The sequence below is a fragment of the Chionomys nivalis genome, chromosome 6, assembly GCF_950005125.1.
Source record: "Chionomys nivalis chromosome 6, mChiNiv1.1, whole genome shotgun sequence".
NCBI lineage: Eukaryota > Metazoa > Chordata > Mammalia > Rodentia > Cricetidae > Chionomys > Chionomys nivalis.
The window spans coordinates 41,181,648-41,204,385 of NC_080091.1; the positions used below are offsets into that span (position 1 = coordinate 41,181,648).

General features: G+C 53.7%; 1 protein-coding gene across 1 annotated transcript; it reads right to left on the bottom strand.

The window, feature by feature from the left end:
• Positions 1–1,802: 1,802 nt before the first annotated feature.
• Positions 1,803–22,387, bottom strand: Cpz (carboxypeptidase Z). Its single transcript, XM_057772310.1, has 11 exons — positions 22,174–22,387; positions 18,298–18,330; positions 16,197–16,571; positions 13,875–14,087; positions 11,518–11,714; positions 10,806–10,967; positions 10,110–10,268; positions 7,524–7,659; positions 6,536–6,675; positions 3,272–3,371; positions 1,803–2,218 (listed from the first exon to the last, which is right to left on the bottom strand). The coding sequence occupies exons 1-11, from the start codon at positions 22,259–22,261 to the stop codon at positions 1,872–1,874; spliced, it is 1,950 nt and encodes a 649-aa protein (XP_057628293.1). The 5' UTR covers positions 22,262–22,387; the 3' UTR covers positions 1,803–1,871.
• Positions 22,388–22,738: the final 351 nt, after the last annotated feature.

Consider the following 22,738-nt stretch of genomic DNA (forward strand, 5'->3'; position numbering starts at 1 on the left):
CCTTTTGCTTCTTCACCTGGTGGAGTGCAACCTGGACACACCCATGTGTCACTCTTTGGTGTCCCTTCAGGAACTTTGTGTCCTTTGGATCTGCAGCCTATATGCTCCAGTGGCCCTAGGTGCTTCCCTATAACCTGCCTGGCAACAAGGTCCAGGGTGGGCAGAGGCTCAGAAGCAAGGAGCAGATACATATGTGGTACTCATGGTACCAGGTACCAGAAGATGACAAGAAGTCACTAAGGATGGCCAGGGTTCCATCAGCAGAACAAGGGGCTGTGGAAAGGCATGGTAGAGTGATATGAATATTTATAAAGAAAGGAAGTTGGTCCAGCTGTCACAGCCTCATCACCTCCAACTGGGCTACTGCCCACCCTGCACAGCAGCTGAGGCTCACTGACCACCTTCAGGCTCTCCTCAGGGCCCAACACTTGAACTCAGGCATGACTGCTGTTGTCGGTCATCTCAGCTCCACACTCCAACTACATTGAGCTCTGCTCCTCCAGGCAGTGTGAGCAGAACAAGAGAACTGCATGGCTTCTTTTACACATACCCTGCCAGGACCAGGCTGCCACCAGCACATACAAGACCCTGGCAGTCTGGACCTGCTCCTTCTACTGCACCCACATGATCTTCCTTTGGGGTTCCTGCTCCAGGACATGCAGTGACTTCAGCATGGTGTCCTGTACACAGTGAGGCCAAAAAAATGCTGACCTGTTGACAGACACCTGGAGAGATGAAGGGCACAAAAACTCCAAACTGAACAAGACTCCCGATCATCCTTGGAGGCTCGGCAGCTGTGAACTGTGGTGCTGGTGTGACAGTTTAATGGCTCTAGGAACCACCACATATCAGAAGCCAATGAAGAAAGCACATAGACCGTGGCCTTGAGAACTTGAAACAAATAAAAACAAAACAAAAACCAGGAAGTGGTGGTGTGTGCCTTTAAGCCCAGTACTTGGGAGGTTGAGGCAGGCAGATCTCTGTAAGTTAGGGGTCAGCTTGGTCTACAGAGTGAGATCCAGGACAGACAGGACTGCACAGAGAAACCCTGTCTCAAAAAAACAAAAACAAAAAAAAACAAAAAAAAAGAAAAGAAAAAGAAAAGGAAGAAAACTTGTGTCAGGGCCTAGGCTGGGAACAAACTAGTGTGTTGTCATGACGACAGATACTCACAAACCAAGCAGAGAGAGAGCAGCTCTTCCAGGACTAGGCTATGATAAACTTCTGTTGTGTGAAGACTCCAGTTTGACTTTGCTACGCAGTGCGAGCTGGGTAGCACTTCTTCGCTAACGCTCTCCTGGAAAGCAACAGAACTGTCCATCTGGTGACCCCTGGGACTGGAAAAACCTCTTACAGTATGAGAGAGAGATGGTCGAGAGAGCACCCGTGAGAAGCATGCGGCTATGGAAGGTCCCTGAAGGAAGGGCCAAGGAAGACTGGGCCCCAGAATCAGAACCCCCACGGAGCCTGTGAGCCCCAAAGACAGATTTCAGCCAAGCTGCGGGGCTTCCAGTGCCAACCAGCTCTTCATCTTTGTGGCCTTGAGCCTGTCTTGGAGTCACCTCTGTGTAACCTCACTTTCATCCAGTGACTCCTGGCCACTCAACCTGCAGCAGCAGGATCTGGAGCTCAGCCCACAAAGCCTTAGGGACAGGGAGAGCACCACCTACGGGCTTCTCGCCAGGACCAGTCTGAGCTGCCCTCAGTAGCAAAGACCCCATTCCTCCCCTCTCTGCACGAGTCTTTCATCACAGTGGGTGAACATGCTTTAATAAGCTGCAGAGGCCGTGTGTGATGTCTGTGACTGGGGGACTCCAGAACCAGAAGCCCAGGCCGCGGAGGTGGATATCCGGGCTAGTACTGAAGGGGTGCTAGTACTTGAGCAGCCAGCGTGGCTTGGTCGGGCTCAGTGATGTGAAATAAGACCACCACCATGGCTTGCTCCCACTAGCTGGCTGCCTACGTGCCCTGGGGGGCTCGAAGTCCAGCTGAGTAGCCTCTCCCTGGGGCTCTTGGGACCAGGGTAAAGCTCTTGAAGGTCCAGGAAGGACGTTCTTAGGTCCTGTCCTCAGAGGCTGGAGGATGAAATCCACGCGGCCGGCCCTCTTCATGCGCAAGGGAATGGTGACTCTCTTCATAACCTTGGAGTAGCCGGGAGCCTGAGCAATGACGATATGGGAACCAGGAGGAAGGAGTCTCCAATAGTCGCCATCAGGGGCTTTAAAGAGAACAGACACAATCCTCAGAGGGCTTCAGCCCCAGGCTTGGGCAGAGTGTGATAGATGGGGGTAAGAGGGCCTTAGCCCTCGGGTGGAACGGCATTTGCCTCACCGGGAATGTCCTCTTCTTTCAGGTCCCTATTCATCCCTCAAAGCCCTACTCAGGTGCTACCTTGTCCCGGCAGGCTTCACCTTGTCCCCATAACTTAATCAGCAAGTCATCCTTGTACAATGATGCCACCAGATCCCATGTTACAGGTATCTATCTTTTTAATGATTTTTGAGATTATCTTATTTTACGTGGATCAGTCTTTTGCCTGCATGCATGTATTTGGACCACAGGCAGGCACAGTGCCCACAGAGGTCAGAAGAGGACATTGAATCCTCTGGAACTGGAGATGGCAGGTGGCTATGAACCACCATGTGCTGGAAACTGAACCTGGGTCCTCTGCGAGAGCAATGGACATTCTTCCTGAGTTACCAGCTGGGAAAGGCCTGAGGACAGCCAGAGCCCACGTGAGTCAAAACCAACTTTGCAGAGTGTTGTGGGTTCCATATGGAGTGTCCCCCATTGCTCATGTGTTTGAACAAACTGGTGCCGGATTAATGGTGGCATTTTGGAAAGTTGTGGAACCTTCAGGAGGTAGAGCCCACTGCCGTGACTTCTCTACCAGGATGGGCTAGGAGACAAAATGAACCCTCCCTTCCTTAGGTTGCTTCCTGCCAGGCATTCTGTCACAGCAACAAGCTAAATAACTAAGTACCCTACACACAGTGACCAGTGTGACCTTTGGGGCCTGCATAAGAGGATCCTGGAGGGAGGTGGCTCCAGGCTGCCACCTCTGAGAAGGAACTATTTTTCTGGGAACGCAGCAGTCATAGCAGAACTGCCTCTTCTCAGGCAAACCCAGCAGGAGACACAGCACAGGGCAGGCAGGGTCTCTCCCTGCTGCCCCTCTCCCGAACCAAGCCCACTGGGAACAGACGGAGCACCTGTGAAATGGGACCCCTACACCGGCCTCACCCACAGATGGATGCTGTCTGCGGCTCACCTGTGGTGACATCGTGGCGGATACCTTTCACTAGAATCCGTGCGTTTTTGACTGGCTTTCCATATTTGTCAGTCACCACACCCTTGATGCCCCGGTGCACCTGGAGGTACCAGAGAGAAGATACAGAGGTGACACCTGCCTACAATGGTCTCTTTCACTGGTACCCCACCAGGTTCCTCTGGGTTGGGGTTCTGCGGGTGTAATTAAGTCACTCTCTGGGCCTTATTTCCTTTTGGGGGGGGTTGTTTTGTTTTTTTCAAGACAGGTTTCTTTGTAGCTTTGGAACCTGTGTTGGAACGTGCTCTATAGACCAGGCTGGCCTCGAACTCACAGAGATCTGCCTGCCTCTGCCTCCCGAGTGCTGGGATTAAAGACATGCCCCATTGCTGCCAGGCCCATTCTGGGTTTTTTGGCTGACACTGCAGCTCTGCCCCAGAGTCCTGCTCACTTTCCTTCTTGACCTCAGACACTGAAGATGATCTTTGCTGTCTACTCCTAGGTGCTTCTGAGCTCCAGTACCTTCCTAGCTTCATCAGGCATTCCTGGTTCCCTCTGAGCAGAGGTTCTATAAGGAAGCCTGACAAAGACACAGTCAGGGGCCTCAGACTCCAACCCACTATGGATTCTTGCATGTATCGGTCTATGCCCCAGACACCCTGCCCATATCTTCAGAGTAAAACCCAAGTCCCATGGAGGACAGCCACAGGCCTAGATCCACTCAGACCTACTGTGAATTAGCCCCATGGCTTCCCAGCCACACTCTGTGTCTTCTGCACACAATGACTCCTACCTCAGGGCCTCCTGACCCCAGTGAATCATTAGATTCTTCACACCCAGCTCCCTCAGCTACAGAATGGGTCTAAGCGGAGCCAAAGCTGCCAGCAACACCTAGGGCTCACAGTGCCTCTGAAACCAGCAAAGACAGGAGCTTAATAATCCCTGGAGTTAATCTGCTCAGAGCCAGAAGTCCTTGGCAGCTGCCACCCCTTACTCTTGACCCTCATTGGCATAAGGGGAGACATAACCATCAGATCACTTCCTTCCTACATGTTACCAAGAATCCGGTGTTTAACGTGCCCTGGGAAAGGAGGGCACATAGAATGTGGGGCAAGCTCAGGATAAGAACTCAGCTTCTCCTGATAGGAACAAGTGACCTGGATGGGTGACCCGGATGGGTGACCTGGGTGCTCCTGAGCATGGGTTGCTGTTCTGCGGATCTGAACCCAGAGACACTCTCCTGTGGGACAGGAGGAGGGGTTTCAAATCCCAAGCTTCCCCTGTGGGAGGTGTTGGGAAAACTGATGGTGCAGACGCACTCGGCACCCAGCTCCTCCCTTGCTCCTCCTCAACTACAGAGCAGTGGGTGCTGAATCCCGCATGTGGCACCGGCTCTGATGACCTGGCTAACGCTGTCCCTTGAGTCAGTGGTCACTGCTCACCTCCAGCTCCCACATATGCGCGCCTACATCTCTGCCCTTCACCTTCATCCTCTTAGAATGTCCGGGTCATCAGCCCCAATCGGCCCCTCTCCCCACCTTCAGACACTGCCATTCTTCAGCCTCCAGGGTGTAGTTCCTGCTAATCCCTTTGCCTCAGCTCCTCTTTCCCTGCTGGGCCTGAGAGTTAGGCCTTTCTCCTCTGCCCCTCAAGGGAACAAAACCTATCCATGGAAGCCCCTCCCTAGAGTTTTCTAGTCGCCAATCTGCACTTCAGCTGGGGTCCTCTCCTGCCACCCAGGGCCTGGAGCTGTGTGAAGGAAGAACTGGTCCTGTCTCTCCGACCCCCACCCCTGGTCTGCTCAGGATCACTGTGAAAGTGACCTCAATTGGCCATGACAGACCTGATTCTTATCAGGACCCGTGCCTGCTTTCCTGGGGGTCATCCGTCTCAGAGGCCAAGTGCTGCCCGACTGGTCACCACTCCGCTTGCCATTAAATCTTCATACGCTGATACTTCATGTACAATATCCATGGAGCGATCCCAGCCCCACCAAAGGCTCCTACTAACTCATTTTCCCCCAGACAGCCACAGAATAGCCTGAACACGAACCTCTGCCCCAAGTCCTGCCTATGAATGAGACATGCCTGACAGACAGACATGCCAGCTACCACAGAACAGACACCCGGTCACACGGCCACATTCTGTTCTATCTGGGGTTGTGTTTGCCCCATTTCTGCTGCTCTATCAAGGCTCAGCCTGCTCTTACCTAGAGAATGGTTCTTGGTCTTTCTAGAAAGGACAGGGCTCCAGGACAGAGCCTTGGGGACACAAAGTCTAGACCTAAACTCCAGACAGCTGCCAGGACACAGTGCAGAGTCATTCCTTTTTCTCTATCTCCCCCTATGTCATAGTCATGTTCCCCTGTGGCCACAGCGGCCCGTCTTTCAAGACCCATCACCTAAGAGTAGGGCTGCCTAGGGTAGGGCTGCCTAGGGTTGGGACCAATGTAGGGGTGGGACCAACCATGAAGCACTGTGCGCTTGCCACAGCCACCTTGCACCCGACCATGCTCGATTTCCTCAGGAGGTGCTATCTCCCTGTAGCCCGCCAAGCCTCGTCATAATTTTGCAGCCCTCATGTTAGCTGTGCTGGGTGAATCACTGGGCTCAGGAACCCATTTCCCTGACTCAGCAGACTCTAGCTGAAGGACCCAATGGGGCTTCCTGAGGGTATCTCTCCAGCCATGCCTGTCACTGCCTGCCCACCTGTGCCCACATGGCCTCAATGCAAATAGGCAGTTAGTCTCGGGCGGTCTACCCTCCACCCTCGGACCTGATATGTGAACAGGATGTATCTCAAAGTCATCATCTCTGAGACCCTCCCTTCCCTCCTACAGCCACACCTCAGTCACAGGGAAGGACCCTGAAGATCTCAATCACCTCACTGAGTCCCCTACTGTACCCCCTCTGCTCAGAGTGCACCCTCTTCCTGCCTGGTTTCTCTCCTCACCGGCTGCTTCCTGGTAAACCTCCAGGGCTTGGAGGCTGGGCAGCCACCCTGCCCGCAGGCTGCTAGCCCCTGCTCTCCCTTTGGCAGTCATGCTTTGTCAGGTATGAGATCCTTACCCAAAGGGCATCTACCTGGCACCCCCCCTCCCCAGTGAGTCCGAGAAGTGGTTGGGAAGCCCCCTGTCCTGATTGGATGGTCAGAGAAGTCATGAACAGACACTTCCATAGAGCTCCAGACAGAGCCCGGGGACGAGGGATCTAAGGATGGAGCTGGACCCTATCCCACCATGGGCAGCTCCCAGTGGGCAGGGCTCACCATCTCCAGGAAGTTCAACAGGGGCTCCTTGTTGTGTTGCCACAGGCCGTAAAGCGCCTCCTCTGGTGGGAACTTCACACAGCCCAGCTCCACTGTGATCTCAAAGCAGTTGGTGTGTAGGTAATTGAAGTCAGACATACCTGTGGGAGGGGCAGCTGGGTGTCAAGATCAGAGACCATGGCCCTGCCAGCTGCAGGAAGGGAGCCGGCTGGCCTCTCCAGTTCAGTCATCAAAGGACATCTGAAGGCAACAGTAGGACCCTGTACCTGAGGAACCAATGTACCTGAAGCCTTGCAGAAAGAGAAGTTGCCACACCCCGAAAGATGTCATAGCTTTGGAACACAGAAGGGCAGCTTTCCGCCACCTGAGCAGGACTGGTCAGAGAGGGGCGAGGTGAGTACCAACCTTGCTAACTAAGGCCTCGAGTCAGTCTCTTGCCCTCATCTGCAGAACGGTCCAGGTGGGAAGTGTGGTGGGTACAGAGGGAATAGGGTGAAGGGTGACTGTTCCCGTGCATGTGGGCCCTTCAATGGGTGCTCTGGGATGCGCACAGCATTTGTGCCTTCCCCCGGGACACAGCAGCCAGTGAGGACTCAGGGACTCCATGGATGCTGTGCTTGGAAAAACCCAGAACCCTTAGAGTACAAGTGCCCCGTGACCTTATGTAGAAGATAACCTCATCCGTTAGGACCTATTACACAGAACCAAAACCCCTCTCCATTGTCCCTGGAATATCAGCTTTTCTGGGGACTCGCCACTGCACCTACCAGCCCTCTCTGACCCTTACAAGCAGCAAGGGCTTGGTCATGAACGGAATCACCACATGGGTGATTATTAAATAAACTTCATGGTGGCCGCCAGTCACAGGACCAGATCATCCCAGTCCCGCTTCTCCTGAACTATGGTGACCAAAACTCAAGCCAGACCCTGCCTGAGTGCCAGGGCCCTGCTGAGGGAGGCCCCACCCACCCGCCTGTGCAGGCCGCACCTCCAGTGAAACTGTACCAGTCCGCCCCGTTGATGATGCTCCCCTGCTTCAGGAAGTTGCCCCCACACCTGTTCTCCGACCTGTCCATCATCATGGGGTGGACATCAGCATAGGCTCTGGCTAGCAGCTTGAACATCTGGAGGTGGAGATGGAGAAGGAAGGCGATGGCTCTGTAGCCCTTCACCATCTACCTAAACATGGGCACGGCTCCTGGGTTAGCCCCAGGACCTGGACTGTCTGACCCCATCCTGCGGCCACCATCCTGTGTTCCTCTCCTCCACTGCCATGTGGGTGGAGGCCCGGGAAGAAGCTGTAGCCATCATCCCCCAAATCCTGGTCACATGAGCCTCAGGATGGGCTGAGAGCAAGGATGTGGTGCAGGGGAGTGGCCTGTCTGCAGGCCATGTGAGCAGGTGGGGCACAGACCTGAGGACTGCACACGTGAAAGAAGGCAGCTAGAGCCGGGTGTGGTGGCACACGCCTTTAATCCCAGCAATCACGAGGCAGAGGCAGGCAGATCTCTGAGTCTCAGGCCAGCCTGATCTACATAGCAATTCGGGGCAACCAGGGCTACAGAGAGAAACTGTGTCTCGAAAAACCAAAAAGAAAGAAAGAAGGCAACCTCATGCTAGGCGGGGCAGCTACAGAGACCCAGGAACGCAGGTCACCGGGCACCAGCCCTCTCAACAGCTGCCTAAGCAAGTGCCATGGTGAGCTGCAGCTGTGCCAACTAGGGATGTGGCAAGTAGGTCTGAGCGCATGATCATGGCTCCCAGGGCTAGCTATCCCTGGCAGGACAGACACTGGCAAAGGTGTACCTAGGGACGCCCAGCGAGCTCCTTTCCTCACACTCCCCCACCTCTCCTGAGACTGTGGTTTCCACAGAGCCTGCTGCCGGCTGCAGGCTGCATAGTTATTGATTGAGGATTGATGGCTGGGGAGTAGGCTCATTTCTTCTGACTCTAGTGGGACCCATTGAGGTGAACCTCCCCCAGATGGACATCCCCAGACGCTGAAGCTGGGAGGCTGGCCTGACAGGGAGGGGCTCCTTCTGCTCAGGAGCACACTTGGAGATACACTTGCTCTACGAAGGCACAAGATCTGAGACCCCACACTGAAGGAGTGTGCAAATGAATGTGTGAGTGAGTGTAGATGAAGAACGAATGAATAAATGAATGAATGAACGAATGAATGAATGAGCGGATGGTTAGAAGCAGGGCCAAGGATCCAGAGGGTACAGGCGTTGCTGGCACAGCCCTTGCAGCCTGCAAGTACAGAGTGCACTGAGCCTGGTCTGGTTGCACAGAGGCCCCTGACAACCATGCCTGAAGCATCCGTCCATACCTGGACATCTCCACCTCACCCTTGCCCCTGTGCTCCACTAGGAGAAGGCCCAACCTCAGGGAAGCCCTCTCTAAGTCTAGGCCAGGTTGAGGTTCCTCCCCTGACACACATGTGAACACAAGCACATACACATGCTCCAAGGGCATGCAAACACAAACATGAACACACCCGTGATCACACAAGTCTACTGTGCCCCAGCCTTTGGGACCCTTCATAGAGGCTGGGCTCTCCTGTCCTTGTTTGGTTGTTGTTGTTGTTTTGTGTTTGTTGTTGTTGTTGTTGTTCTGTTTGTTTTGTTTGTTTTCCTCCATGGGCAGAGGACCTGAATCAGAGTAGGAGGGAGCAGTCCCCTCCGCCATTGTGGCCCAGGAACAGGGAAAGGACTAGGTAAGACCCCTTTAATAGGTGTTTAACAGGGGGTAAGGGCAGTCACTTCCCCTGGCCAGATGGCTCAGAGATCGGGGAGCTTGGTGCCTGGCCCTCATCCGTCCTAGATGGTATCTACCTCCAGGTCCCTTCCTCTATGTTTGCACGGAAAACTGGAGGGTAGGCCAGGCTCCCTGCACCCATCTGATTCTCCAGGAGGTCAGACTAGAGACCAAGCTCAGACCTGCACAGGCTCCCCTGGGGTAGGAGCCTGCAGCCTCCAGTGATACAGGAGTGGGTGGAGAGCTGGCCCCAGGCCTGGGGAACACCAATAACAGCTGAACCCCCCCACACACACACTCATGCTGCTTTCTCATCCTCACAAGGCAGAGATCAGTTATCTGTCTCCTTGCAAACTCAGGGCTGGGTAGCACAGCAAGGTGGGTTTAAGGTTGTGAGTGCCTGGAAGGGTCCCAGTGTCACGAAATCTCACCCACGGTGAGGAAAACAAACCTGGGAAATCAGAGTCTTTACCTAAGGACCCCTGTGAACAGCAGAAGGCCTAGAGCCCCACCCCTAATCCTTGGCCTCAGTTTAGAGCCCACTGGGCACCATATATGGGGCAGTACTGCCCCCTACTGGTGTGGTCTGGAATAACATGAGTCACATCAACACAGGGAGACACCACAGCTTCTCCCTGAGGTTGGTGACATTGAGAAAGAGCGTTTCTCTGCTTGATTGGGTACTTCCTGGAGCAGGACAGCAAGCAAAGAGGCTTCTGGGGGTTCAACAACACCTATGTCTCCATGAGTTAGAACAGAGTGACTGTGCTTGCCGAGAACACCTGCTCAGGCTCATCACCCTTTCATCTCTCACCTTCTCATCGGGCGTGGGAGAAAACATCTTCTCCTCATGGGGGTGCTTGGAGAAGTCGAAGGGGTAGGACACCACCAAGTCACCCCCATGCAGGCTGGCTGAGAGCACGAAGGGAATGGTCTCTATCCACTTCATGATGGCCTTGGTCTCAGGGGCCACCTGCGGGGAAGGAAGCGCTGCTTTCAGGATTCTGCCTGCTCCACTGACCACGTCCATTTCTTTCCTACCCACACCAGACCCAACAGAACTCCTGCCAGCTGCTACAGTTCTCTCCGGTCACCATGGAGTTCCTGCTGGTCATTCAGGCTGGAAGTCACTTTGTCCCTCCTGGTCAGGTCAATTTCCCAGGCATCTGAGGAGCATCCCACCGCACCCCAGCTCCTGAATGCTCTGTTCCTGCATTAGACCCCCTGGCTTCAGAAGTTGTTCTTACGTTAACCAGATTATACTAGCTATAGAGGAGAGAGCTCCTGTCAAGCTTGGCTCATACTTAAGGGGAAACTCGGGGACTCTGGGAAAGTGTCTGGGTCATGAGTGCTTCAGCAGGATGCAGACCTGTGTCGCCCTGCTGGAGACAAGAGGATTCCAATACATGGTTCCCTGGTCCAGTGAGGCATAAGTCTAACTCGCAGGCCCTTGAGAGGGACCCCTGGAGTCCCTAGCTCAGAGAGTGGGCTCTAGCCACACGGCTCCTACCTTACCCCACCAGTAGTACTGTGAGATGGGGATGTGGTCTGTGCGCACACCACGAGCGGAGGCCAGTCGGTAGTACTCCGAGGTCAGGTCAGGGAAGTTGCGGTTTAGATCCAGGTTCTGTGCGTTCTGCCTCCCACTGGTCCAACCATTGTAGCCAGCACCCTGAACACACGGGCCCAGCCAAGGATCAACAACTCCCTCCCCACATCTTCCAGCCCAACTGGGCTGAGGGTCCAACAGGACTGTGGCTTCATTGAGGAGCCCTCCCTCCCACCTCCCCCACCCCTCAGCATCACGGCTCCCCACTGTTCTCCCATGCCTGGGTACCCGCCCCGCCCCACCGTAGCAGCCCATGCCACTGGCCCCTTGCCTCCCTCGGCTCTCATCCATGTCCTTCTGTCCCTCCTTGTAAACTGCCCTAACCCCCACCAGCACACTTTCCTGTTGCAACATTTTCCCTGATTTTTCATGATTGACAAGAACTCTACCACTGAGCTACATCCTCAGCCCTGTCCTAGAACAACACACCAAGCTCTGCTCTGTTGGTACCCATCCTGCCCACCCATCAAGCAGAACGTTGCAGTTCTGCTGCTTGCTCAGCCCTGGTCACCCGGAGAAGTGGCTGCAGAAAGACCCTCAACAACAACGAATAAAGTCAGAGGTTAAGAGTGTCCGAGGAAGCGGCCTGTCTCCAGGCAGCAGGAGCTCCCACCTCTGCAGCCGCCACCTCGTAGCCATCAGGGTTCATGGATGGCAGCAGGTGGATGCGGGTGGTGTTCAGCAGGCGCTGGATGCGGGGGTTGCCCAGCAGGTACTCAGAGCACAGATACTGGGCCAGGTAGATGAGCATCTCCCGTCCCGCCACCTCGTTGCCATGGATGTTGCCAATGAGCTTCACCTCAGGCTCCACTGCAGGGAGAAACTGTGACGTGGGATGTTGTCTCACAGGCTTGGTTCAGCAAGTGCCGCCAGGTGTACCAGGACTGATTCCCACCAAGAGTCTCTGAGAATAATGAGTTATCTAGGCACTTACTTCTTGAGCTCATTTCTTATGTTTAGCCATGATTATTAGCATAAGTGAAGGATGCTATAATCATAAATGGTGCCATTGATTTGTGTAACTTCTATTGACATCCTTTGCCCATATTTGTGCAACAAGTCAAACACTTCAGGGCTTACTGGGTAAAATAGCTGGCCCTGGGAGGGGAGGATGCATAGATGCATGGATGAGCAGAGGAGTGGCTGGACAGATGGATGAGAGGATAGCTGGACGTATGGATGGATGAGTAGATTGATGATGGATGGATGGTCGGGTTGGTGGTTAAATAGACAGATGGAAGAACAAATGAATAAACAGATAAATTAATGGATGATTGGATAGATGGATAGGTAGATGGGTTGATGGATGGATGAAAAAATGAATGAGTAAATGGATGGATGAATAGATGAATGAGTGAAATAATGAATGATGGATAGAGGAAAGGGTAGATGTGGGTGGATGAATGGATGGATGGATGGATGGATGGATGGATGGATGGATGGATGGATGGGTGAGTGAGTGAAAGGGTGGATGATGGCTGTGTCATGGAAACAGTAGACTAGACCTGGCAGTCTTCCTCGGTGTGGCTGTAGGAAAGTCACCCCTACTAGTTGAATCTAACATTGCTCATGTGGAAAACAGAATCTCCCATCCCACCTGTCTGGCTCAGCATCGTTCAGCTATAGGTGTGGAAGTCCATGCCCTTCACCGGGTATAAATGACAAGGAACTTTCCATGTCTGTAGGGGTGGGGATTAGGTTTACTCTTGGAGACCAGAAGTGACTTAATGACTTCTGGCCCCTATGGGAGATAAGGTCTTTGAGCTTATGATGTCCCCACTGTCCAGTCCAACAAGGTGAATGCTGGGTAGAGGTGGACAACTCAGCCGAATCCTAAGCCCACAGATTCTGGAACTGGAGGCAAGGATGGCTACAGGACAGCTGGGGTGGGCGATGGAGCCAAGGGAGGACCTGGGCTTAAAGATGCTCTCCGTGCTGTCTATAGGCACGTGTAGGATCACCACAGCCTATTCACACCGGAGATGGAGGCCCAAGCCATATCTTTGTTAGAACATTCTAGAGCCCCAGTTGCAGTCAGCTTGGTGTATCTTCTCTAGCTCAGAGCCACTAAAGTTTGATTTCCTAATTTATACCACAGCAAGGAAGCTGCAAAGGGCCTGAGCCATCCAGAATTTTCCACAACTCAGAACAGACCTCCATACCTAGTATTGCTGGACCGTGGTTTGGAAATGGAAAACCCGTGTGTCCACGCCATTAGCAATATGTTTCACACATGGACAGAGCAGAGGGATAATAACCAGGACCCAGACCTGCGAAGACCAGGGACTCAGAAGACTGTGGGGCAGCAGTGGTGGTGACTGCGGCACGCTCTCCATTAAGGGAAGCTCTGGCGGCCATTGCCCACTAAACCTGACTCCTGACCCAGCGTCCCCTCCAGGACCTGCTCCAGTCCCTGTAGCCTTCACCATCTTGGAACACTTTGTACTCTCCCTGTGTATGTCTACTGTGTGGGTGGCTTGTTATCTTGCTATTACTCAGTCTCCTCAGGTCAGCGTCTCCGCTGGGATGAGACCAACTCATCTTCTTTCCCATGCTCCCAAACTCACAAATGACATGAGTTTTCTGGAGAAATCCTTTACACACACACACACACACACACACACACACACACAGGGTCTTTCTATGTAGTTCTGGCTAAGAGCTCACGATGTAGACCAGGCTGACCTCCAACTCACAGAGATCCTCCCGCCTCTGCTTCCCAAGTGCTGGGATTAAAGGTGTGCATGACCACACCCAGCTTGAAGAAATCCTTTTTCATACTGTCATTGAGGACTGTGGTCATGCACAAATCACAGCCCCCAAGCGTCACCAGGTCCAGGTGATCATGGGTGGGTAAGCAGATGGAGACGCCAAATGGCCACTCCCGGCTTGTGTACCCCAAGCTAAGTGGGTCGGCAGCATTCTGTTCCCAGGGACAGAATCACACCCGGGCCTCACGTGGTCACTCACTCAGCTCGTGCTGGCCTGGGCGGCTTGAGAACTCGATGACCAGCAGGTCCTTGCCTTCAAAGCTGCGCCCAATGCTGTAGGTCTTGGCCACCTGGGAACAGCGGGCCGCCGTCCTCTTCAGGACCCGGGCCATCTGAGCATAGGAGTGGTGGGCAAAGCGAATGAAGGTAGGTGGCAGGCCTGAGGGCGGGGCCTCCTCGGCATCCAGCTCTCCTGAGGAAAGACGTGGGATTGGGGCTCGCGGCTCAGATGGCTCACCCGCTTCTCCCAGCAGCCTCCTCCCCAACCCCATTACACTGCCATTCAATTGGGGTGTGGAGGTGACACATAGGCCTCCTGGATGTTACCGCCACAAGGTAGCCCTTGGCGGTGCCCAGGAGATGCATATGGAACATATCTCCACTCCCAGTGTGTAATGACAGCGATATGTGTGTGTCTGATGGGAGCTTTCCAGTGTAAAACGTAGTTCCCAAGAGAAGGTGCATTTAGGACTCTTCGGCCTACAGAAATCACTGAGAGGCTTCCGTCTGCCTCTAACCCTGCCATAACGGGGACCCTGACACCGCTCTGCACCCCACTGTACTGGAGCCATGGCCTGCACTGTGTTAATACTTGCATGATGCAGGCAGCACGACCCAGAGTGGCTTCCACAGTCTGCAGTCTGCTGACATCGCTCCCAAACCCTTCTTCAACAGGGAAAACCCACAAGGAAGAGGATGAGACTGGGACAGTGGTAGGTCACAGTGTGACCCCCACACACCGCACTTGCCCCCTCATTTCCCTGTCCCTCTCCATAGCAGAAGCCCAGCAACTAGCGGCTCTGGGGCCCTCCTTTGTCCTGTTGTCTGCAGGCCACCCAGGGCCACCAAGAGTTAATGTCATACCCGTTGTGTCCCATTTGTGGTTTTCTTTCTGCTCAAAATGATTACTGAGAAGAAAGAACAGACGAAACTAGCAATTTGGTGGTAGACATGCCCAGAATAATGCCTCTCCAGCAGGCAGTGCCTGGGCTCTCTTGAGGCAACAGGCTCAGTCAGAATGGGTTGGCTTCCTTTCTGCTCCCCAACCTCACTTGCCACCTCCAAGCCTGAGCCCACTGTGGACACAGTCCTGCCGGCATAGCGCTTTCTACCACCTTCTGTACCTGCACGTGAACCAGCCAGTCCTCCCCAGAGGAATACCAGGCTCCAAGACCAAGCTCAGCATGGCGCACCTCCTGCCAGCCACTCACACATCCTCCCCAAAGCCCCTCTGTCTCAGTACACAGTAGGCACTCAGTAGATGAGGACGGACAAACCAGCCCATCTACCAATGGCTGGCCAGAGTGATTCCAATGGAAGTCCTTTTGCTGTCTTCTTCCCTGGCCCTGTCTCCCAAATGCAGCAGAAGACTAAGGGCTTGCAAAACAAGGCCACAGGATGCCCAGGCCCACACAGTCCAGCTGCTGCCCTTCACCAGCCAACACACAGGCCACGCGGTGCTGTTGAGTTCAGACAGGAAAATAATATTAAATCACAGCTAGTGACTTCTGCCTTGGACAGTATGGAAGTACTTGTGTCCGTCCCACAGAAAGCTCCATGGGCCAGGGTTGCATGGTGGGTGCTGGTCCCCGGTGGGTGCTCTTTCTAACCATTGTGTAATGTGGCAGAGCTGTGCTCACTGAAGCGCTGTGCCAAGCAGCCCTCTGGGACCTCCACACACATCCTGAGATGAGCTACTCACTACCATTCTGCATGCCAATTCCTCTGCTAGAGGCCCGCCAAGTCCTTCTCTCTGCGGCCTACATCACACGTCCTGCCATCCCAAAGAGTCCGCTTGAAGAGGCACTGGGACTCACAGAGCCTGTCATCTTTCAGGCCCAGCCTTGGCCAGCAGGTCTGCCGAGGAGTTCCCTTCCCAACCCAGGTCAGAGGCATGGCCAATGCAATGCAGTTTTCTGGAGGAAGCTGTAGCTAGGCACTCTGTCTACCATGCCCATGCCCCCCCCCCCATCTGTCTGCTGGGCAGAAGCCTCTCTGTGGGGAGGCTTCTTCATAGGCCTGACTGGGATACTTTCCTTTTTGATAAGTGAGTCCATTGAAGCAGGAGCCTTTGAGAAATGGTTCCTTAGCAACGGGATAACCACTCCTATGATCCTACTGGTACCCTTCTACAGAGAGCAGAGACAGCACCAGAATGTGGTTCTTCTTGCTTGTCTGTGCCATCCTGGGCTCTATTGATCTATTTATCACATGGTCTTAGTGGACCCCTGACATCTGCCTGCCCACACAATAACCCCCAGAGCTAATGTGCAGCCTGGAGCACCCCAAAGCCTTGCCTTACCCCGGAGCTGTTCCAGAGGATCATAGCAACCTTCCTCTTCTGGTGCAAAGTATCGGGCACAATCTAGAAAGTAGGGCCAGGCCATGTCGATGGCATCAAAGGCCGGCTGGCAGGTCTCCCGCAGGCCCTCACAGACATGCCGGCAGGGTCTTCGGGTGTGGCCTCCCTCACATCGGGGGGCCAGAACAGAGCACCCCAGCAGCCTCAGGTCAGGGTTACACTGGCCCTCCAGGAGAAAGTGCAGCACACCCAGCAGCATGTACTCAGGGCTGGCCTCCACCGTCTCCCACGACCGGTGCGCCAGGGGCGTGGGAAACGATGTCTGGTTGTAGGCAGCATCGATGCAGGTCCTGAGATGCAGGTCCACGCAGGTGGCTGGAGAAGGAGAGTCTTAGGTCAGCTGATGACCTATGCCCAAGTAGATACCACCTAAGGCCAGGACATGCCATGGTGGAGCACTCGGTCTGTGGGGAGAGGCAAGGACAGGACTACCGTGGAGGAAGCAGGGTCTATGGGAGAACACAGGGAGGCCTCTGAATTGACTACACCCAGCCACCTACCAGCAAATGGGACAGAGTGGCAAAGGTCTAGCAGAATGGGAGCAGGCTGCCTCCCCTGCCTAGAGATGCTTGATAAGGCCAGTAGATTGGTAGAAGAAGAAACAAGTCTCGAGACAGCCCCAAAGGAGAGATGTCCGTGAAAACATAGAACACATAGAATGGCCCGTCCTCTAGAGACAAGGTTAGGCCCTCTCAGAAATGCACTTGGCAGGCCTGGTTCTGCTCCTCCTCTTACAAGGAAATTATAAGTGCAGGCCAAAGAATGCTGGCTCCTCTGATACTGGACACTTTGCGCCGGGCCAGTATAGATGGCTCCAAGTCTCCTTCCTCCTGCAGCCACCATTTGCCAGCAGGACCTTCTGACTTTCTCCAGAAGCCCCGGAAGCTGCTGGGCACAAAGTTGTACCCTCACTTCCAGTCTCTCCCTCTGCCACCTGTCCCCTGCTCCTCCACTCCCATCAGAGACATTATGTGGTGCAGACCCAAGATCTTGCCACTTTCCCATGTCATGGTGTGCAAAAGACACGGTTTTCACGCTCAGCTGCTTTCTTTTCAAAGCATTTTAGATATGCTAATTTTTGTCTTATTTTCTGTTCTCAGGATTTTTGAATTCATTTATTTATAGGTGGTTCACACCACAGCTGGAGCGTGGAAGTCATAGGACAATTTAAAGAAGTCAGTTCTTTCCTTCTACCCCAAGGAGGACCCCGGGGATTTAATGCAGGTGATCAGTCTTGGCAGCAAGCTCTGCTCACTGAATCATATTGCCAGGACCAGTTTGTTGGTATTTTTGAGACAGCCCTTGCTCTATAGCTCAGGCTGACCTAGGACTTCTATGTAGCCCAAGTTGACTCCAAATTCATGGTAATCCTGAATGCTGAGGTGACAGGCATGAGCCCCCAAGCTCAGCTATGACACTGGTTGTTCTATGGGGGAAATGCTCCCTGGTTTTGCAAATCTTCTCCACAGAGAATACACTGGATGCACATAGCTGGCATCAGAGAGGTTTGCCTCTTCCAGAGAAACAGCTGTGTTCTCAAGCCTGTCATGAGCGTTTTAAATGCATAGCCTTGAAGCCACTAAGTGAGATGTTCTGTCCCTCTTTGTCTCAGTAAGGATAAAACCAGGATCTGGGGGTTGTGGGAAAGAACAGGCCCCAGTTCACAAGCCCACCTGGGCCTGCAGAGCCAGAAGTCAAGGGTGGCATCTCTGTGCTGAGGTGTGGATCAGAACAGCCTGTGTTTAACATGCAAGAGGCCCTGGGCTCTGCCCTGAATAACACCCCCACCCCCAAAGAAAAGAAAAGGAATCTTATAGCAAGAAACAAATGCAGGGCTGGCCTTAGAGGGACTCCTAGCATACCCCAGGGCAGAGCTGGGCAGGAAGAGCAGGCTATCCTTTTGTTTGGTCTAATTTCACTGTGTCTGCTGTGCCTGCTAGGCTCCCACATCGGATGTCAGCATCTCTGCTTTGACATCATGGAGGTCAGGGAACTACTATAGAGTTCCTACAAAACAAAGCATGGGTGGGGTGGTACCTACCACTGTGTGTAGAGGCCAGCCTCTGACAGTTACCTGGGAAGAGAGACAACTCTGAGTTAGCAGCAGACACAGGCACACATCTCTCCCTCACAGCCTTTGCCAAATACTCACTGGGCACCAGCCCTGTTCCATGCTCTGCCGCCTTCATTCCACTGGTCTGCACTGTTGACGTCTGAACTTAAAGCATCACGGATACCTGACTCTCGGGTCAGGAACCTGAGTCTGACAAACCGTACAACTTGTCTAAGAAGGTGGGTGCATTGTCATTTCTCTGGCCCAGCCTGGAACCAACTTGGAGGTCCCTGTGGTCACACCCCCATAGCCAGCCATGCACCAGCTCCCACAGTGTCCTGAGCCATCAGCCTCAGACTGTGCCCATGTCCCTCCACCACCACACTCAGATGGAACATTATTCCAAGAGTCATCCAAACAGACATCCCAGTCCCAAGGACACTGGAAATGCGGGGGTCTCAGAGCTGTGCGAGTTGGGGACTCCTTTTTGGAAAGAAAAATCAACACACAAAACTATTCTTGCAACTGTGGGGTCTCAATGCCCTCCTAAGAGCCAGACCCCGTGAGCTCCCAAGTAAAATCCAGGAAGGGTTGTAAAACCCCTCGAACACCAGCAGTTATGTCCATCCACAGTCCTGTTGGACACCCTGTACACAAGAAGATGCCAAGGAGGAAACTGTGCTGGGTTTAAATTGGACTGACCCTGAAACAGGACCAGAAAGGACTTTGATGGCTTGGGCTGGGAAAAGGCAAGGCCAGGAACGTGGTAGAATGACCATGGTCAAAAGAGGAGTCTCTCAGGAGCAAGCATGCATGCATGGGAGAGGGACTCTGGTAGCATAGCAACTATGGCAAATGACTGTGGTGCATTTCATTTGTATCTTAATAAATAAAGCTTGCCTGAAGATCAGAGAGTAAAACAATATCACTGGTCAGTCTTACAGACCAGGCAGTGGTAACACACACCTTTAACCCCAGTAGCCACACTAGTTGCCATAGAAACTGAGGGGCACACCTTTAATCCCAGACCTACAGAGGATTATAAAATGGGAGGAGACAGCTCTCAGACTCAGTCTCATTCTGAGATTCCTGAAGGCAGGATCGCCTTTTTGGACTGAGGCAGAGGTAAGAGCCAGTGGCTGGCTGTTTTGTTTTTCTGACCTAAAGGCTGAACCCCAATTTCTCTGAGTTTTTATTAATCGTACTTCAAATGACTGTATATTGTCCTGTTCTGGTGGAACATGGCAGCCAGGAGCCTGGCAGGGCACAGCACCCTTAGGTCTCTCACAAGATCTAGAGTCATGCAGCAGGTGACCACGGGAGTGAGTCGCCTGTGACTACCACCCACAGAGAAAGCAGCCAGGGGCTCAGTCCCACTGTGGTGACTAGAACCCTCTTGCTCAGTGTACCGACTTTGCGTCAGGATGCCTCAATTCTGATCCTGTTCCCAGGCTGTCATGAGACAGGCAGCATTTGAGACACCATACCTCTGCCTGGCACTCACAGGGTTGCCTAGGATTTTACCATCTTTGAGTTTGGGGGTTTCTCTTGGTGGTTTGAGGCAGGGACTCATGACACACAGGTAGCCTTGGACTCTCTTCATGTTGCTGTGGATGATCTTGAACTCTTAACTCCCCTGCTTTCCTCACACATGCTGGTATGACAGGAGAGCGCATCACGCCCAATTTCCTCCTCTTAAACGATGGGGGCGGACTTACAGACTCCTAGGGTGTGGCTCCGGGTGTGTACCCAAGCCACAAGAAGCGCCTGGCACCCCAGGACATACTCCCTTCCTCGCACTAAACATGCTGTTAAGAACCTGGAACATGAGCCAGTGCAGCAGAGAACAGAGAAGGGTCCAGCCACTGGCCTGCCTGCCTTTGGGCTCACCCGCCCATGTGGTGGGAGCCTGGACAATCTCCCTTTACTATTGGGCACATGGGACTAGGATGTATAAAACACAAGCTAAGCAAGCCACGGGGAGCAAGCCAGTAAGCAGCACTCCTCTGTGGTCTCTGCAGCCGCTCCTGCCTCCAGGTTCCAGGCTGCCCTGAGTTCCTGTCCTGACTTTCCTCAGGAGGTGTGAGCCAAACAAACCCCAAGTCATAATGTTTATCACAGCAATAGGAAGCAAACCAGAACACGCTCCATTCATCTTTTATGTCAATGAAGAGATATTGAAGTAATATTCCAGATTATTGGATTAAACTTCGCATTATTTAAAATCAGTCTCACCCATTTTTTTCCCTCTTCGAAGTCCGCCATGGCTGATCTACATCAACCACAAGATGGCAGCATTTCTCCAAGGCAGGGATGGAAGCTGCCCTCAGACCCACCTTCTCTCTTCAACTGACCCCTCTAACAGAGAAGTCAGAATGCCCCGGGGTTGGGGTAGATCAGGGCAGCTGCCCCCAGTCACACAGCCCAGTAAAGGTGTCACATTAAGATCCCAAACTTAGGCTCAGCGAAGAACTAGAGCCCTCTGCCAAGGTAAAGACCAGGCAGAGAAGTGTATGCCAGGTTTGCTCCTGGCCCCTGGGACAAGGGGATGGGATGGAGGTGGAGAGTGAGGTTGTGACCATCCTTAGATATGAACCCTGGACTGAAACCATCAGCTGATCCAGAAGCATCCACAATCTGAAAGCCTACTAAACTTCCATATGTGCCCTAGGGAGGGAGACTGGACCCAAAGAAGTTACTCCCTCCCCCTAAAATACTCCTGATGTGTTGTGGTGTAGCTCAGCCCAGCTAGGAACACAGCTCACCTGAGTGAGGAATCAGGTGTCTGCAAAGCAACCTAGGTCTGGGGTCTGGGGGGTAGTGCTCCTGGCATGGGGCAGACCAGGAAAGGCTTCCTGTAGCACAGGTTCCAAACAAGCTTTTGCCTCTGCATTTTCTGAGACATCAGGAGTTCAGAGAAGAATCCTCCTTTGCAAGTTTTAGCAGTGCTAGACAGCCACAGACTGCACACAGGTCCACACCGACTTGCCCACATACACACTTGACCAATTGGCCTGCACCGTCCATTCTGCAGGATGGACCGAGAGCCAGAGGAGGCCAGGGGTGGGGAGAAAACCCCAGGCTGAGGGCAAAGAAAAGGGACATTGTGTTCCCAACATCCACCTGGCCAGAGCAGGCGGGTTCTCGGGTGACTGCAAATCCTAGCTCTTAAAATCCTACATCTGATACCATGGGCTCTGAAGGCGGCGGGGAGGTTCAGCTAGACTCAGGTGGTTGCTGTTGCTAAAGACCCCAAGAATGTGAACTAGATGCACCCCCACCCAAGTCAGAGGGAAACTGGATCCCAGCTTCTGGAGAGGCAGTGGTACCAGAATGGAGTTCAGGACTCCAGACTCATCCTCGGGACCCTCAGTTAAGATCCCTGATCCCTCCCTTATCCCTGTCCTATCCCTGCAGAAACACTCCACCCTTCTCTGGGCCACTTCCAAAGACAAGTTATACACGTTGCAGCCAGGAGTTTGGAAGGAAGGGTCAGGAATCTGCTATAGCCAGCACCTCCCCATTCCTGGAAGGACAGGGGACTCAGACGGCCTTGTCCTCACAGTCCTGGCACCTGCTCACTCCGACCCATTTACAGATCCCACCAGTCCAGGTGCCTGCTCTGCACTGGCGGGTGCTGTGTCCCTCCAGGCTATGCTCTCTTCCTGGGGTCTCTGGTTGAGCTGCTGAGAAAGCCCAGTGCCCCAGCAAAGTTCTCTCTACCGCCTAAGGGTCACAAGGTAGCAGCACCCTTAGGACATTCTATCTAGGTGGTAGCCCCACAACCCACAGGGAGAGAAAAGATCCCAGGTGGGTTGAGGGAGGTTGTCTAAAATCTACCCAGAGGAGCAGTTGTGACCTTACCGGAGGGATGGGGTCCAGGCGAGCAGCTGGGGTGTGCGGCAGCGGCCGGTGTAGCCAGGGCAGCCAGGAGCAGCAGCAGTGTAGGCATGGTGGGCGCGCAGATGCGCTGGAGGGTGCAGTGATGTGGCACTCAGGGCGCGCGGGTGGCGCTGCTGGGCCAAGTGACTGGGGGTGGGGGGCGAGGAGCCGGCGCAGGAGTCGGGTTACAACCGGCAGTGCCAGACACTGGAGAAGGGATGCTGGGGAGGAGGAGGAAAAAAAGATAAAAACCAACTTGCCCCTAACCCCTCCAGGAGCCCCGCCTCCTCCAGAAAGGGACTTGCCCTGCTGTGGGAGGCTCTGGGGAGCTGATCATCAAAATCCCTGCTGATTGGACCTAAGAACCTTGGTTTGCTGGTAGACGGAGCCTGCACCAGAAGTGGAGATAGGTCCTAACCCAGAGCTGACCCCACCTGGAAGTGAGCCAGGCCTTGGTCAGAGACAGCAAAATGAGGTCGGTTATGCCTCACGTGCCAATCCCCTGTGTAGATTCTCTCCCAGGGAAGCTGCTTGTGTAACAAAGGTA

Bases quoted from the DNA above. Each gene is read 5' to 3' on its own strand.
- Cpz (XM_057772310.1), bottom strand. From the start codon at position 22,261: ATGCCTACACTGCTGCTGCTCCTGGCTGCCCTGGCTACACCGGCCGCT. The intron at 18,331-22,173 runs GTAAGGTCACAA...CTCTCTTCCCAG, and splicing joins GCCTGGACCCCATCCCTCCG to GTAACTGTCAGAGGCTGGCC. The intron at 2,219-3,271 runs GTGAGCCGCAGA...TTCTCTTTAAAG, and splicing joins CCGCCACGATGTCACCACAG to CCCCTGATGGCGACTATTGG.